Source organism: Tachypleus tridentatus, chromosome 13, assembly GCF_004210375.1.
Source record: "Tachypleus tridentatus isolate NWPU-2018 chromosome 13, ASM421037v1, whole genome shotgun sequence".
Taxonomy (NCBI): Eukaryota; Metazoa; Arthropoda; class Merostomata; order Xiphosura; family Limulidae; genus Tachypleus; species Tachypleus tridentatus.
The window spans coordinates 55,342,741-55,360,822 of NC_134837.1; the positions used below are offsets into that span (position 1 = coordinate 55,342,741).

At 30.7% G+C, this 18,082-nt stretch overlaps 1 protein-coding gene across 2 annotated transcripts in view; it reads right to left on the reverse strand.

Moving 5' to 3' along the window:
* The window catches only part of LOC143237339 (protein TEX261-like), a 69,011-nt gene extending 54,854 nt beyond the window's left edge, over nt 1-14,157 (reverse strand). The window contains exons 1-4 of one of the 2 annotated variants that reach the window (XM_076476480.1): nt 13,938-14,157; nt 9,952-10,031; nt 1,177-1,330; nt 634-701 (exon numbers count right to left, since the gene is read on the reverse strand). In XM_076476480.1, coding sequence (XP_076332595.1) covers nt 634-701; nt 1,177-1,330; nt 9,952-10,031; nt 13,938-14,007 — 372 coding nt within the window. In that variant the 5' untranslated portion in view covers nt 14,008-14,157. Of the gene's footprint in view, nt 1-633; nt 702-1,176; nt 1,331-9,951; nt 10,032-13,584 lie in introns of both variants that reach the window. The other variant, XM_076476481.1, reaches the window with a different exon arrangement.
* Between the last annotated feature and the right edge of the window lie 3,925 nt (nt 14,158-18,082).

Genomic DNA, 18,082 nt, shown 5'->3' on the forward strand with positions numbered 1-18,082 from the left:
CTGTTATCATAAGTAATGCTGGTTGCCAATATTTCTGCTAGCTCATTTAAATAACTTATTCCTCTTTCAGCATATGCCTATGCAAATTTACATCAGAATTAAATGTTAGGCACAAGTCAGTTGCACAGTCTCCCAAACACCTGAAACTTAACAATATTTATGTATCAACATGTAGCAATCTATGTGCTTATTTATTAAGCTTTTGGTATCAACAAATAACATCTTCAAAGAACACAAATTATTTATTAATATGCTTAAACATACTATCTACAAAAAACAATAAAAATTACATTGATTTCTTGATCTATATACAATAATATGTTAATGTATTATATGTCAAACAACTGTATCACTAAAGAAGAGCATTCATAAAAGAAAACTGAAGAAACAATATTAAAGAATCACTTCTTTGTCTATTTGTATATATCCCAAAGTGCTTCACCAAACATATAGTTCTCTACAAGAATTTTAGTACCTATAGCAATTTGATCTACTGAAATGTGTACAAGTTATCAGGAAATCATATCAAAATTAAAACACTGACTTATACTGTGCATAAACACATCAAATTTAACATTATTTTTGTCATAGTAAACAATCTTAAGAGACAAGAATCATTAAAATCAAACTAACCTCTGAAAAGTGATAATACACACTTCCAAAGTAGTTGAAGGCAAGGTAATGATTGATGACTAAAAGAGCTGGAAATAAAAGCAATGTTAAATTTTGATCAGAATATTTACTTATAGAATAATTTATACAGTAAAATATTCAGTCATGAGAAAAAAGAAAAAGCAATACAATTATAACTGGAATAAAAGGCAGTATTTCATCTGGTGCCAAATGTCTGGAAAGGTTTTACGTAATACTCCTAAGTTGATTTTATATGAACATAAATTGTAATTACAAACTATAGAACGTTTCATGCTCTTATATATTTCTTTCTTCTGAATCAAGGTGGTTGAATCAATTTTCAACACTTTAACTGTTTCAACATTATACAAGAAACTTCTAAATTTGAATCATCACAACAGAATGAACTCAGCAATTAAGTTGATGTATATTATAGAGAAGCTATGGATGTACAAAACAAATCATTGTTTGAGTTATATGTATCTAATGCCAAGATCATTTGCTTGTCAATTATCAATATCAGTAAAGATAAAAGATACTCACCAATTGTTGCAATGAATGGTGCTGATGTGAGAATAACAAATGGGAAGGTTTGCAGTATAAAAAGATGTCCAATTTGATTTGCTGCTCCACATAGAATTAAAGAAAGTGGAAGATCCTCAAAGAGGAACAGGCATACATAAATACACAATGTCACCTGAAACCAGAATAATAAGTGTGTAAATGAATTATTAACTCTATTTATTCCACTACAACACTATCAAAGACAATAAAGAATTCCAGCATAATTGGCCTATGCAAGCCAGTTATTTTAATATTTACAGAAACTGTTTGTAAAACAACATTTTTATTGTATTGCATTCTCTTACAAACAACTTACTTATTGAATGTATACTGTTGAATATTTTCATCTATATGCAATATTAAAATCATTACCTTTGCAACTAATTAGTTGCATTTACCTATTTCTTGTATTTGTTTTCCAATGCCTATTTAGAAGACAGTTAAATGTTTCTTTTCTTGAAAATGTATTTCATATAAATACTTACCTACTTGTACCACTAAGAGCTATTATCTCATGTACAACTGCCAAGGAATTTCCTGTGCATGTCACAATCCTTGAACAAACTCCCATCCTAATACATGTCTATGTACATTTGATACAGCCTGTGACATAATCATCACAATGCTAATAGGGGCTGGCATAACCTTCATGTGCAGTAATCCCTGTAAGCACTAATACATAAACTCACTATTGATGAGGCAAGCAAAATTCACTGAAAGTGAAGAGGAAGAATGGAGGGTGGCACAAAGATGTAAAAAAAAATCTATATGTAATCAACAAACAAAACTATCACACTGGAGCCTTCATGAAAATTATACATTAGTGACTGGATGGAGGGAAAAATCTGAGGCATATATGGAACTTCCCAGTAATATAACTAATGAAATTAATGTTTTAGGTCTCAAATACCATACTGCAAGATCTCCAGTAAAAGTTATAATCAAAAGGAGGCTATGATACAGCTAATCTGATGGAAGCTGATATTAAAAAGCAGTCAATCAGGCTTATTGAAGAAGAAACATGCTAATAGATAAGCTAATAAAGCCAACCTTGGTATGGTAGTGTCCACATAATGGAGTAGTCCAAATTGGATAGCAACAGAACAGCCTTAACTAAACATAAAAAATTACCAGGAAGAGAACAATCTCATAATGAGAAGAAAAAATGGAGAGGGAAAGAGGGAGAGAAAATAACTGATTACCTTCCTGGGCAGTCCAAATCACTGGAAGAAAGTAGTGGTTATGGAATAAATGAACAGGTCCTTTTAAATTAGAGAATGGGAGGATGCAAACTATGAATATCCAAATGAAAATTATCCCAAGCATGCAGGAGGAAAACTGTTGAAAGAAATGGAAGTCCCAGGCCATAGAGAAAGCTGTGGATAACACTGCTTGATAACAGGCAATCATTGAAACAAATGAGGTTAGATAAAAAAAAAAAAAAGGTAGAGCAGAAGTCCTAAAAGTAGGTGCCTCTTTGGTGGATGATTTAGGAAGCAGCTATAAAAATGTTAAAATGGGTCATCATAAGACCCCCAATTTATCTATGATGACTTGACAACTGCAACTAAAGATTTTTGCAAACCTGATAAGTTATAGATATTTCAAAAAGGTTAATAATCAGAGATTGCTCCAGTGGAGAAAATACCTTTGAGAAAGTGGGTATCACAAATTGCAACCACGTGGGAAAGAAAGCATTGGTAAAGATGCAAAGATCAAGTCAAAAAGATTGAGCCCCCACACAAGAGCAGAAATGGGATTGCCTTGCAATCCAAAACTCATTGAAGGTGACCCCAAAAAGCAAGATAACTTCACACATAGGAAGAGAAGGAGAGTAAAGGGCCTACAATACCACAATCCCCATAGTGTGAAGATCCAAAGGAGATTGTTGAGCCCACTCCATATCAAGAGCAAGAAAACTTCCAGGAAGGAGTTAAAGATTCAGAGGAAAGAGAAGAGATAACAGGAGGAGGAAAAACAGGAGGTGGATTACAAAATGCAGGGGCAGAATTAAGAAAGAATTTTAACAATTCAGAGGTCACCCATGAATGAAGGCTATAGATGCAAAAAGGTGAGCATCATAAGCTACAGAATGAAGAACTATCTCAAAGAAAAGGTTTGTTTGTTTGTTTTGGGGAATTTTACAACAAAGCTACATGGGGGATTTCTGTGTTAGCCATATCTAATTTAGTAGTATAAGACTAGAGGTAAGGCAGTTAGTCATCACCACCCACCACTAACTCTTTGCTATTCTTTTACCAAATGGGACTGATCATCACATTATAACACCCCCATGGATGAAAAGGTGAGCATATTTGGTGTGATGGGGATTCAAGCCTGTGACCCTCAAATTCCAAGGAAAGGTTAATAACACGTCTCAAACGTCTGCCCATTGTGAGGGTGAAAGGCAAGTAGACATTATAAGACAAGAAATAGAAGACTGACTGAACTGCTGTACACCTAAAGTAGGGTTGCTAAAAGATGGATGTATCCATGGTCTTGCAAGTCAGTGAATTGAAAGAAAATTGTTGATAAATGACAAGTATCCCAGCTCAAGGAATCATGAACATTCCAAAGACTGAGGCAATGCAAAAAAGGGCAAGATTAAGAAGACAACCAAAAGGAAAACATCCATATTGAGAATATCCAAAAAAACAGAGAGACCAATACAAAATAGACACAGTAATGGAAGAAGCAGAAACCAAAAGCACAAATAGAGAATAACAGATTATCTCATTTATTTTATCCAATTATTTTATTGGAGGTCACAATAAAAAACCACAGTGAGAATGTGAAAAATGGATATATAGAAAATGAACAAAGACAAAGAAAATGAACACCCCAAGTGGATATCAGGAACACAAGATGGGGTGCAAAAAAAAAGAGAATGGTCATGATCTTAGACCATAGCAAAGGAATCACAAGGGCAAGGAAGACTGTAACTAATGTGGAGGTGGGAAAGAAGACCCAGAAAGTAAAGCAACATAATATTTATCATAATATACATGCAAAAAAATAAAAAGTTATATACCCAAGTTATGAAAAGAAAAAACAGGAACAAAGTACCTGTTCCTTATGAGATAGATGAGCTAGAAGCAAAGGCTTGAGGTGGATGAGTCGTCCAAAGTTATACACAGGTGAGGCAGGCTCCATAGAAGATAATGAAACAGAATGACAAGAGAATGAACTGTAGAAAAATTAGACTGAAGAAACATTCTGATGGAAAATAGTGGTAACACTATGTTTGAAAAACATTAGCAGTGAATATGATCTGATACAATGATTCACCACAGCCATATAAGATCATGGTAATTTAATATGCCCTCTGTAATCATAATACTTTGCTAAGGATTAAATCCCATTAAACACAAGATAGTTGATCTACTAAGTGAGTTAAATGGATAAGCTCCATGTTATGGCATGAAAAAGTACCTGTGTGAGAATGCCTCTGCCTTGAGCCTTTCTTTAACAACCATTTTCTAAAGCAGAAATGTGATGACTAGTTTCAATTAAATGGATGTATGGAATGCAAGTGCAATTTAAAAAGGCAGAGATAAATGTGACTAGCAACTCAGAAATTTCACACACGTTTGAACATTTTTCTTTATTTGTTTTGAATTATGCACAAAACTATGTGAGGGCTTCTGTGCTAACCATCCCTAGTTTGTAAATGAGAGATTAGACAAAAGGTAGCTAGTAGAGTTCACCCACCTCCAACTCTTGGGCTACTCTTTTTATTGACAAATATTAGGATTGATTATCATGTTATAATGCTCCCATAACTGAAAAAGCAAGCATGTTCAGCAGTGGGGAATTTAACCCACAATCTACTGATGGAGTGCTATAACATCATGATGGTTACATCATAGATTAGCACATTATACAGAAACACATGTTGGGGTAGGAGTATGTTCAAGATTTGTACAGGAAATTTCATGGCAATTGCATGAGATAAGTTTGTAGTGGTGCAGAAAGATAAGTGCTATTTCTGAAGTTACATAAACAACATCAACACTTATCATGAAAGCTTGTGAGAGGACATCCATTTCAGATTGACAGAGCAATCCACCTGAAACTGAGAAATGAGAAGAAAACAGTTTAAAGATGATAGAACTATAAGTTGACAATCACCCATCTTTTTTGAGAATGATATAAAAACTTGAGTAAAGCTTCAAAGTAGGATTGATAGCCTGATCCATAGAAGTCATAAACAGATGAGGAGATACAAGTTTCTCCAAGTATCAGAAATGCAAGAAATCTTAACAGGGTTGAAAGTGTACATCGAGTGTAGAAAGACAAGGAAAGCCTGTGAGAAAGCAACTGTGTAAGCCATAGATCTCATATAAAGTGGAAGAAATAATAATCAGTGATGTCGAGAAAACCCACTTGTAGGGAAAAATATATAGGTAAAAACGGCTCGTTTGTGTTGAGAAAATATTTTATGTAGAGGAGCGAACAATGTTTTGACCTTCTTTGGTCATCGTCAGGTTCACAAAATATTTTCTCAACCCAAACCAGCCTTTTTTACCTATATATAAAGTGGAAGAGTTGAGCTCATACCAAACTGTATACAAGAAGTGGCTCCAGAAGCAAGTCATCTCACAATCCATAACAGTCAAATGTCTGAGAGAAAGGCACCATAAAAAATAGAAAGAGGATGAGAAACACAATAAGGGATAGCTCTATGAAGTCTCCAAGTGTGCAAAACCAGTTGGGATCTCATAATTGAGAAAAGTATGAAACCAAGAGGAGGAGAGCTCTGACGATGAGAACTAAAAGCAAAGGGGAAGAGAAAAGTATTCTGAGATGCAACATAAAATAAATGGAGAAAAAGAAAATATGTCACATACCTATGGTAACAATTCATCAAAGGACAAAAAATTGCTGGTTAAGAAGGGAAGAACCAAGCCAAAAGTTTGTGGTGAGAAGAGCAACTAAATAAGGAGGTCAAGAATTCTGGATCTCAAAGTAGAATGGCACAAGCCACCCAATAAAACAGTAAAAACAATTCTTGCTAAGTATTGTTAGCCAATACACAAAATTCTTTACTTTTTATTTATTTATTTTTGATAGAGTAGGTTTGACACATCTGTGGTACATTGGTCTTGGTTATTAAGATAATCTTAAAAATTTCAAGTGATTTGTGTTAAAGAAACCATATCCCAAACTCTAAAATATGTCAATAATTTCAAAAGTTCTAAGTGAAATGTTTAAAAGGTTTGTATCTTCCTTTACAGAAATAAAGAAAATAAATGGGAGAAAGACTATTATCTGAAATAACTAAAAATTCAAAATACCAAATCTAAAATTCTTGTAATTAGTAATGAAAAAGAAATGTCTGAAGCCAAAGATAGAATGCCAAGGTGATACACAATATCCTCAAGTGGACAACTGAGCATATAGGGTATAATGCCCTCACATTAGTGGAGAGCTACAGACTAATGCTGACTGCATGACAGACTTGCACACTGCAGATCATTAATTATATGTGTGGTAGTTCTAGTCAAAATTTGACACATATGCTCTCAGATCTGTGTAAAAGCAAGTAGCATACATGAAATCCTCTATCTAAAATAATTTGCTTTATTCTAACAAACTATCCCAGACTAAGTACCATTCATTAGGTGCCAACCATATTAATGGTAATGGTGTTGAATACTCTACATTTAAAAAAGTAGTAACTCTTTATGTAAACTGCAAAACTAGCTTAAGGTTTTCCTTCAAAGCTAACTATTAATTATTCATACTAACAGATGGAAACAATGCATGAATATATTATGTTATCCACTTTGTAGGCAAAGCCTGTGTAGAATACTCTCCATTTTACATTCATAAGCTCTCATGTGATATACATGTAATCTATGTTTCCAATTAGAATTCCAATATTCTGAATTTCTCTCAGCAATTAGTCAAGCTAATATTTAGGAGTATATACAAAGCAATCATAGCATCTATAGTAAAACAGAGCTAGTAACAGTAAAAATTGGTCAAGCTAATATTTAGGAGTATACACAAAGCAATCATAGCATCTATAGTAAAACAGAGCTAGTAACAGTAAAAATTGATTCACAGATAATACACCTTCCAGACACATTGGTTACTGTTCCTAAATATTAGAGATCTCTAGGGAATTATTCATTAATGTGATCTGTATTACCCGAAATATAATTCCAAGTAATGTGAACTTACACAAGTTTGGGTTGTTGCTGTTTTACACATTTCTGTTTGTTCTTTGTATTCTTTTTCATAAATATACCTTACATGCAAATCACATTTTGTAAAGTTAAATTTATGGTGTCATAACTGAATCCTGATTCTAAATGTTGGCAACTGAATATACTAAAAATAAATGAAAATGAAGGTGGAATAAAGACTCAAATTATTTTCTGATGTTTAAATTCAGCAACATGTGAAAAACCTAAACAATTTCACAAGTACAGAAAATACTATTCAGATACACTGTTATGAATATATTAATCTAGTATTTCAAGACCAACACTCATTATAATACATATTAAAAATACTTCAAGTAAAGAAAATTAATGTAAAATACATTGTGTATGAAAGGTATTGCCTGGTTATGCAACACAATTTTTACTATATGTTATGACCAACAACATGATGAATAATTCATTAGTTACCAAAAAATTTATAGAAACATGGTATAAAAGCTGATCCTTTCTATATTCCACTGCTTATTTTGCTATATATGTTCTAAGAGGGATCACCTGGTCCTTTAAGGTAAAAAGTAAATATTTAAATCAATTCTTTATTTTTCATAGATTTGTTAGAACTCCTTTTACACACTTGTAAAAAACTAACAAAGAAGTCAATCACCCTGTTAGAAACATAAAATTGCCTTAACTTGGAAAAAACTGTTAATCATTGAAAATAAACAACAACAGATGAAAATCATTGTAAATTTATTTTGAAATTATAACATTTTGGGTCAAGATCTTTCACCATACAGTACCTAAAAGTGTTATAAAATCTAAAAAAGAAACAGATACAAATGACAACAACAAAATGAGGTAAAGGAACATATACAAAGCATTGCATGTACATTAATTATTGAAAAAATATTTTGTGCAGGTAAAACAAACAGTAGAGTAAAACACAGATAAATGATATACAAGACGTTAAGAAATTTAAACAAATATGAATGAATGAAAAGTATAACAAGATAATTCCATATATGGAAAAAACATACAGTGAAACTCACTTTTATATGTACTAAATTACTTCAATATTTAATTTCAATGTTTTGTTGGGATTTTATTTTTTTGAAATTCCTTCATTTCAAATATTTTTTTCTTGTAACAAATCAAACCTAATCTTTTTTTAATGTGCTTCTTTATACCTTATTATCATATTAATAAAACCAATATTTTACTGTTTATATAGCTACAAAAATTAATTACTATATATTTAGTTAGGAGTTTATAATTTCTGAAAGAAAGGAAACAGTTTCAGTTGGTATTATAACACTCAGAACAATCCTTTACACTCATTTAGACCCCTCTCAAACATTTTGAATTATAGAACTTAATGGTACTCAATATTGTAAATGCACATAAGCTGCACCTAAAAGAAGCTTATAACAATTTACTAAAGATGACAATGTAAGATTTAATCCTCATGATAAGAAAATGATAAAAACTCTAAAATGGAAGTTTTTCTGTATTATTTTTAATTAACAATTGAAATCCTGTCAAATACAGATGTACATTAACATTTCTATATGTGCATTACATATAAAAAGATAGTTAAGACTTTTATTCTAGGTAAAATTTTTTACTCATAATTAATCAAAATTATTTATACTCAGTTCAGCACAAAACCTATCACAGAACTATTACTTGAATATGAAACAAATACACCTAAAGTACAATAAATTGTTAAAATACAAGACAATGAAACTGTCAACATTTTGGTTGAATAAAATTCATCAGGACCTGGGTAATACGATGAAAATATTTTAATCATTTATCTGTATTTTGTAAAATATTAAACTGTACAATGTGTCTACAATATTTTCATTAAACAAAAAAAGTACAAATAATCAAGAAAATAAATTGTTGTAATAACAGTTCCATAACAATATTACACATTTTTTGAATATCACAATGCTTTTGGATTATTCAGTATTATGACTATTTGTTTCAGACTATAATAATATTATAAATTTTCACCTGACTAATTAGTGATAACAAAACTGATACTTTCTATTATTTAGAAAACAACCTGTCAATAAACAACCTAACAAAATTACTGAGTCACTATGAAGTATTTACTGGAACTTTTCACATTAAATATTTTTACAGAAAAAAGAGTACTAGTATAAACTTGGGGTTTGATTAACCATTATCAGTCTGATTAAATATTTCAGAAAAACCTACTAGAAATAAAAAATGGTTAGTTTTGGTATAGTAGTTGAAATTATATTAATCATTCCTTAAACATGTTTAAAAAAGAGTAGACTTTCATTTAGGATTAATTACTGAGATGAGCAAGTGTAGCATTGTATAAGCTGACAATGGCCACATTTTTTGCACATGCTGTTATTTTTCATAGCTCCAGTTCATATGTAAATGTAGTCAAATACTAATTTTGTAAACATAGGCATGAAATGTAGAGAAGATGTAATAAAGACAAAATTATCAACAATGCTATAAAAGACAGGAAAGTATTTGTTATGTGTTAGCATAATTATCTGAAACTTAAATATCAAAAGCTAATGAAAAAATATCTCACCAAAATCAAAAATCTAATTACTTTCCCAGTCATAACAGTATATTCTTCAACAATATCTGCTAAATAGTAAAGTCCAGCAGCTATATACAGAGAAACAAAATATATTAAAAGTCCATAAGAATTATTATAATAGAAGGAAAAAATAACACATTCAATAAACAATTACAGTTAATAGATATTTATAAACATAAAAATAAAGACAATAAATTATCATTCAGTCCATCAGGACTGTACTTGAAGACACAGCCTTAAACAAACAAAAAGTAAAAGTAGAAATTTTAAATACACCCTTTGTTTTGAGAGTAATTTAAGTCCCCTCTTAAACTTCCAGAGAGAGCCAGCCTTCATTACTATCAATAGCAACTCATTCCATAGACTTTTCAATCTGTTAAAAAATAAAACTGTTAATTAGAACCAAGCCAGTCTATTCCAGATTGTTTTATCCTTTTGCCCTGTTGTCTTGAGGATACAGAAAAAAAAAAAAGGGGGGACCTTTGTCATATTAATCTTGTAAATAATCTTGCATACTTCAATAAGGTCATCTCTTAATTTATTTTTCTCAAGACAAAATCTTCTTGATCATAGTCTACAGAATGATCTTACTAACCCTCCTCTGAGCCTTTTACAATAATTCAGTATGTCTTTTTATATAAGGTAATCACAATGGCACAACATTCAAATTAAGGGCCAGTTAATGATTTCTAGGAAGGTAATTATATCTTTCAGTTTGTAATCAATATGTCTATCTCTTACATACACTATCATGATACATAAAATTCTATTGACTATTATATCACAACTGAGCACTACCACAATGGCTTTTATGACATATCCACCATGACGCTAATACCTATTTCTCTATGCAGTCATACTGTTAACTGTGTTCTCATTTATATTAAATGTGTCAGTAACATTATAATAATCCAACTGCATGACATTACTTATTGTGACAAAGGTTTAACTGTTAAGTATTTATACAACATATTAATTGATTCAAGTCATTGTAAAATTATCAATAAATCTCTATAATTTGCTGATAATATTAAGGTTTTGGTTGTTGTTGGATGTGAGAAGTATGCTGATACTTCATATTTAGATTATTTGCAAGTTTGTCAAATAAACAGTATATGAACACTAATAATAAATTATAAATGCAAATTAATGTGCAGTTACTTTAAACTACACAATATACTTTTGTGAGAATAACTGTAATAGTGCTATAGAACAAAAGGAATTGGTGTTTTAACTGGTCAGTCTCTTAACCATACAACAGTGCACTGATGCTAGTGGTACAGCAAAAATAATTTTCGGTTGTTTTTACAAGAATAATGAATATAAATCAAGAAGTTATTATTTCATTGGATCTGTCAATGGTTAGGTCTCATTTTAACTTGTGTGTGAAATGTTTTTGGCTCTTAACATAAAAATGACACAGAATTATTAGAAAGAATTCAGAGGAAGACTACTGATATTTTACATGGGATAGAAAAACAGTAATATGAGGGCAGATTGAGATCTCTGAAATTGTTTCTAGAATATACAAGTTTAAGATTGTTAACAAAAATGATATTGTTAATGCATCATCTTTCTTTTCTACTTAAATGTTGAGAACAACAGTACAAGTAGTCATAAGTATAAGTTTTAGCAGATAAGTGCCATCTTCAGCTAAAACAGCTTTATTTTTCAAACAAGATGGTTGGCCTTTGGAATGGATTGTTTTGAAATATGGTAGATGCAACAAATTTAAGAAAAAGCTAAATAAATATCTGAATAAGGACTAGCTCTGAGGTGTTTTTTTTTTTTGTGTGTGTGTGTGTTAATAGTTTAGTAGCTGGGATAGCTTCAATAAACCAACCTGACCTGTTTAAATAGAAAGGTTTATCAAACATTATACAGATTCTTTTAAAAATAATTCAACAAACACATAACATAGAATTGACAAATGTAGTTGATACATTGTAAAACATATGACAGATAATCACCAAAAAGACCATTCCAGTGTTTTGACATATCAACTTTATCAAAGGATAACAGTTGTATGCTGATACATTATGCTAGGTCAAAAATAAGAAAATATAGTCATACAGCATTTTTCTCTCTATGTTCAATGTTTAAATACATCTATTTAAAGTTTTACATTTGTTACATTAAGAACAAACAAGAATGGATACTTAGAAGGCAAAATCATTTTCAGAGTTTACAAGTGGTGCACTATGAAAATAGTTATTTCAGTCACTCAGTAGTATTGTGACAAAAATATAGGAATTAGTGGGAAGCATTTCAAATTAGAAATTAATTTCAAATTAATTTCTGTGAAAATTAAATAAAACTGTGGAAGCCCTGTATGCAAAAAAGTATCAATGTTCCTTTCTAAATACTGCTCATTTCTATATAAATAATGTATAAAATTTTAGATTTCACTACTGGAAATTTAAACATACTTCACCCTGAATAAATAGTGATTAAATATAAATTTGACTGATGAAAGAGATGTTTATATGAATTTTGAGCTTGTTAACAAAAAGAGTTGGAAATTTTAAACAATTACAAGACTCCTGGATAAGATATATCTCCCCAATGGTTCTAAAAAAGTTTACGATTTCCATATATTAGTCATTACTAAAATTTGAAAGTCCTTGAACAGTGGATAGATACCCCAAGACTGAAAGTTGGTTAATGTTACTCTTCTTTATAAGGAAGGAGATAAAAACTGTCCAGGTAATAATAAACCCATTAGCCTTATATGTATTGTGGGAAAGGTTTTATGAAAGTCTGACAAAAGATCCTTTGCAAAATAATGTAAAAAAGTTTCAATTTTTTTATTTTTGTTTTATGGAACCAACATGATTTCACTAGGAGGAAATTTTACCTTACTAAATTTTCTCATTATTTAGAGAAATCACTGCTTATTTTGAAGAAAGTAGCAATTTGCATTTGATATATTTTAATTTTTAGAATGGATTTGACAATGTGCCTCATAAAAAGTACCTGAAAAAATTGGTTCTCTCTAAATAATGAGAAAATTTGGTAAGGCAAGATTTTCCCTAGTCAAACCACATTGGCTAGATCCCAAAGAAAATTGAAACTGTTATATTATATTGCAAAGCATCTCTTATCAGACTTTCAAAAAATGCCTAAAAAGAAGAAAGTAGAGAGTTGTATTAATGCCACAAGTGAAATGCCTCATGGTTAAGTTTTTAGAACTTCTGCTCTTTTTGATTTACATCAGTGACATAGATAAATGCCCAGTCAATAAACTGTTTAAATTTGATGATATTAAGGTCTTAGGAATTACAAGCAGTGGAGTAGATACTGCTGTTTTATAAAAATACTAAAATGATTTGGATAGTTTGGTGAATAACTGGCAGATATCTTCAAATTATAACAAATGTGAAGTAATGGATACGGGTTATTAAAATTCTAATTACTGCACAAGTATAACTTTAAAAAGTATATTTTATAAAATAAATTTAAAATAAAACTTATGTGATAATAGCAATATATTGAATCAATAATAAAATGTCTATTTTACAAACATACATATAAAAAAGAACCTTTTGGTTCTCATTCTTGCCAAACCATCTTTGTGACACAGCATAAATTCAAAACTTTATTTTTCACGAAATCACTGACCCCTAATTTAAACTCTTGTAATTTGTAAATGCTTCCCTTCAATGGCATTTACAATTCATTTCAGAAGTCAAGCCTCCAGCATGCACAGATCTTAATAATCAAGTCAACAGTAATGTTATTTCCAAATTACTATAGTTGAGTAACATTAACAGCACACTGCCAATATCTGGAATTGCCTTTTAAGTTGTTGTTGTTTGTTTGTTCATTTTTGTAAACAAACTTTTAAACTAAAATGTAGTTGAAACTATAAGTTACAAGTGCAAATCATATTTATACTGCCGAATTGGATTTGAACACTACTGTAAGTTGTGAGACCTTGGAAATTGCTGTTCTGTGGTCATTCTAAAACTCACCTACTGCTAAAACTATGAAACATAACTGTACAACAGTAGCAACCCAACTTAAAAAGTACAAAAACCACATTGTAGAACAAGACTCTCAGTAAATTTACAACAGGTTACCACTGAACCCTGTCATAAGCATCCACAGTCGCGCTACCTGTAAATTTGTTCAAATTATTTTATGAAATTACCAGAGGCTACAGCCTAACGTGTGAAACTATTTTGTATGAGTATCTTAAATAATAATTTAAACACCAATGTGTGAAATATAACATTACTAATATTATGTTGTTGTTTTTTGCTTTTGAATTTCTCGCAGAGCTACATGAGGGTTATCTGCGCTTGCCGTTCCTAATTTTGCAGTGTAAGACTAGAGGGAAGGCAAGTAGTCATCAACCCTTGGGATATTCATTTACCAACGAATAGTGTGATTGATCATCACATTATAATGCCCTCACGGGTGAAAGGGTGAGTATGTTTGGTACGACGGGGATTCGATCCCGCGACCCTCTGATTATGAGTCCAGTGCCTTAACCCACCTGACCATGCCGCGCCTACACAAATATAATGACGGAAGAGTTAGTACCACTCAACTCCATAATTTATATTAATCTTAAATTTAACAGTCCAGTAAAATAAATAAATTACGCGATTTCAAGCTTGACCAACAAGAAGGTAGAAAAATGCAGTAAAAGCAATCAAACCTCGGTAAATGCATTTGTGAGCCAATCAAAACTGAAATGATTCACCAAAAGAGTTCGTGGCGTATTCATAGAAAATAATTCTGTTAAAATTAGTTAGATTAATGACTGCTAATATACAGAAAATCCAGTGCGTCTTCATTACACTGCGTTCCAATAACATATTTTAAGTAATTTTGCTTAACAACAAAAGTATAGACTATATCTCAGGGTGGCTGATATGGGTATTAATAATTTTACTAATAAAGCAGAAAACAGCGTTTCGACCTTCTTAGGTCACATTTTGTTAACCTTAAGATTAACCTTAAGATTTTGTTAACCTTTAGCAATTATAAAGCTTCCAGTGTATTTACTTAACCAACTACATTGATAGCTTACACAGTGACAGGATAGCAAATAATAGTAAGACATCCCATCTGTATATCGTAACATTTGAAAATAAACCCACCAAAAGGATTTGGTGAATTTACAATTTGATACACTGTTTTATTTATGTATTAGAATTGTTCAAGGGATTCCATAATCCAAAAAGATGAGCAGTGTTGTAAGACATTTTGATAATTTAACTTACATGTTTATTTGCTAGAGAGCTCGTAACATCTAGAAATTTGTGTAGTAAGTAAAAAACAAAAACAATATAAATACTAGAATATGTGAAGCAGTGAGTTAGAGACCGAATTAGTTCAGTGCTACTTACACAATGACACTTATTTCCATGAATTTACTTAAAGTTATAGATTTAAGGTTGGTGTGTCTCTGATTGAAATTCTGCAAGTCACTTTATGTTGAATTTCGGAAGATTTGTAAAACATTTTTGAACTGTTCTGTTTGAAGTTAGGCCTACAATTAATCATTTATTTATTTGAAATAAATCAATTTCTTGTTGTTACCTTCATATTATTTAGGTATTTCTCTTCCATCCACGAAGTTCTCGTATTTTATTTTCAATACTTTTGAACAAAAACATCTTCAAGGAGTAAAATTCAAAATTTTCTCTTTGCATAATAAATTTTGAGGTAAATTACAATTATTTGGAAATTTGTAAAATCTCTTTAAACTAACCATAATTATTCACGTAAACGTAAAAAAAAAAGCATTAAGACCTTGTGAACTATGCTTTTAAAATTGCATCTTGTCACAGATATAATGGAAAGAGTTTCAAAATATATCTTTACTTACATCATATTTATGTGGCTAATTTTAATAAAACTATCATAAGAAAAACAGACCTTCCACACAAAACTCTAATGTGTCTTGTTACATAAGATTTATTTCATTAACAGTAATACATTTTTATTCATGGCTGGTTTGATTATATTGCTGCTGATAAAGTTATTAAACAAGATATTTTTTCTTATTTTTTAATAAGTTCAACAATGCCTAAGATATTTTTTATGTTTTAATAAGTTCAACAACGGCTAAGATATTTTTCTTATGTTTAAATAAGTTCAACAACGTCTAAGATATTTTAAAGATATTTATTACATAATAGCAGAAAAATTCTAAATTATTGATTTCGTACAAATAAAATATAGAAACTGAATAGTGTATAATGTACAACTGAACGTTTGTTATTACATTAGACTTATAAACATAAACACGGAATGTTTTCTTGCTCTTATAAACACAGTGTACTTGATCAAGTAATTTATTTTTAAAATGATTAGGTCAAAGTGATTTAAGTAAGGTTTCCTGTAACATTAGATTTGCCCTGATCGACTAGCACTAAGAAAAGTATAGAAGACATAACCTTGAGATTCTACCTAAACTACCATTATAGAACACTTCTGTATAAATTCTTGCAAAATGTACAGCATTATAGCCATACCTCATCCTGAAAACAGGTTTTGATCTCGATAGAACGACACGTAGTCAGAAGGGAATCAATTTAATGAATTTATTGACTACCTGTTACACACAAGGGAGAGAATTGCACAATACTAAAATAAGAAAGAAGCAGCGGACTGTTTGTTTATAAACCATATAAATAATTTTGCATTTGCCTAAAGGAAACAAAATTATTTAATAACTTTAGCTTTTGTGATGTTAAAAGAAAAAATAGGTTCAAGTAGTCTTGATAGAAATGAATAAAATCCTATAACCCAAACAGTAGGAAAGGTGTATCTTTCTCCTTCAGAACCTTCGATTTTGATTGTCCTTTGTTATAGATGTTAATCGTAATAGCATTGTAAACATTGTTAGTTCCAATTCCTTGAACTTCTGCTTTTCATTTTAATTTTGTCTAATTCTATCGCTACCAGAACAAATAGTTTGACCTATATATATATATATACTTGAAAGAGACTCGTTGTTACCTAATAAAAGTTTCAATTATCAATTAATGATTTTCAACATACGACAGGAATGAACATCTGATACCTTCATGTTGACAGATAAAACATAGACATTTCCATTTTCAATTGTAATTTTCCATATAAATTGGTGTTTTGTACATCAAACCACAGTATATAAATGTATAAGTAGTTACATTTAAATTAAGCCGACATAGATTTCCAACATGTGTGTGTCCAAATGTTGTTTTTACTGTCCAGAAAGTTTTTTAAGAATGAATGAATTACAATTTGTTTAAGAAATCATAAAATGTTATTTTTTAAATAATGAAATATCATACTTATAACATGAAACATTTTAAAAGATATCCATACAAAAACAGAAGAGAAAAATATAACCTAATTTAACTATCGGGTCAATATAGTTAGTTGTGTTTTTGTTTGTTTACTTTGTTTTCACACCTAAAATTCGTAACACATTCCCCGCTGGGATGGCGGTGAATCTACGGATTTGCAACGCTAAAATCAGGGGTTCGATTCCTCTCGGTGGACACAGAAGATAACCCAATATGGCTTTGCTATAAGAAAGCACACACACACAGATACCAAGAATATAACTAATAACTTCGTATTGAGTTTATTTATTGATTAAGTATTATTTTATTACAAGTCAGCTTATACAGCACAAAATATTATTTTTAGAGTAGGTACGACGTTTCGATCAGTAATGCGATCATTCTTAAGTACATGGATATTTAAACCAATAGAAGTAACGATACATTAAAGACGACTTATGACAGTACTGTCATAAATTTCTCTGATAGTGTTCATAAATGTCATTAGTAGAAAACAGTTTTGATTCTCGTACATTTTTCAACTTTACGCATATGTTTCATTCGTTAAGAAGTGCATTAGCATCAACCGCTTAGATCAGTTGATCGAACACCTAATTAGTATGGTGGAAGTATCATTTTCAAATCCAAGCTAAAGGAAAACAACTTAGATTACTACAGTACTAGTAGTGATAGCAAAATTTGGAAATAAAACATAATAGTTACATTTTTCACATTTACTGTGTCCTCTGGTTCTTCCAATTTAGAGAGGGCTCACAGGATCCCTTATGACAGTCTTCTCATATCTCAATTCTAAGTTTTTTTTACCATTT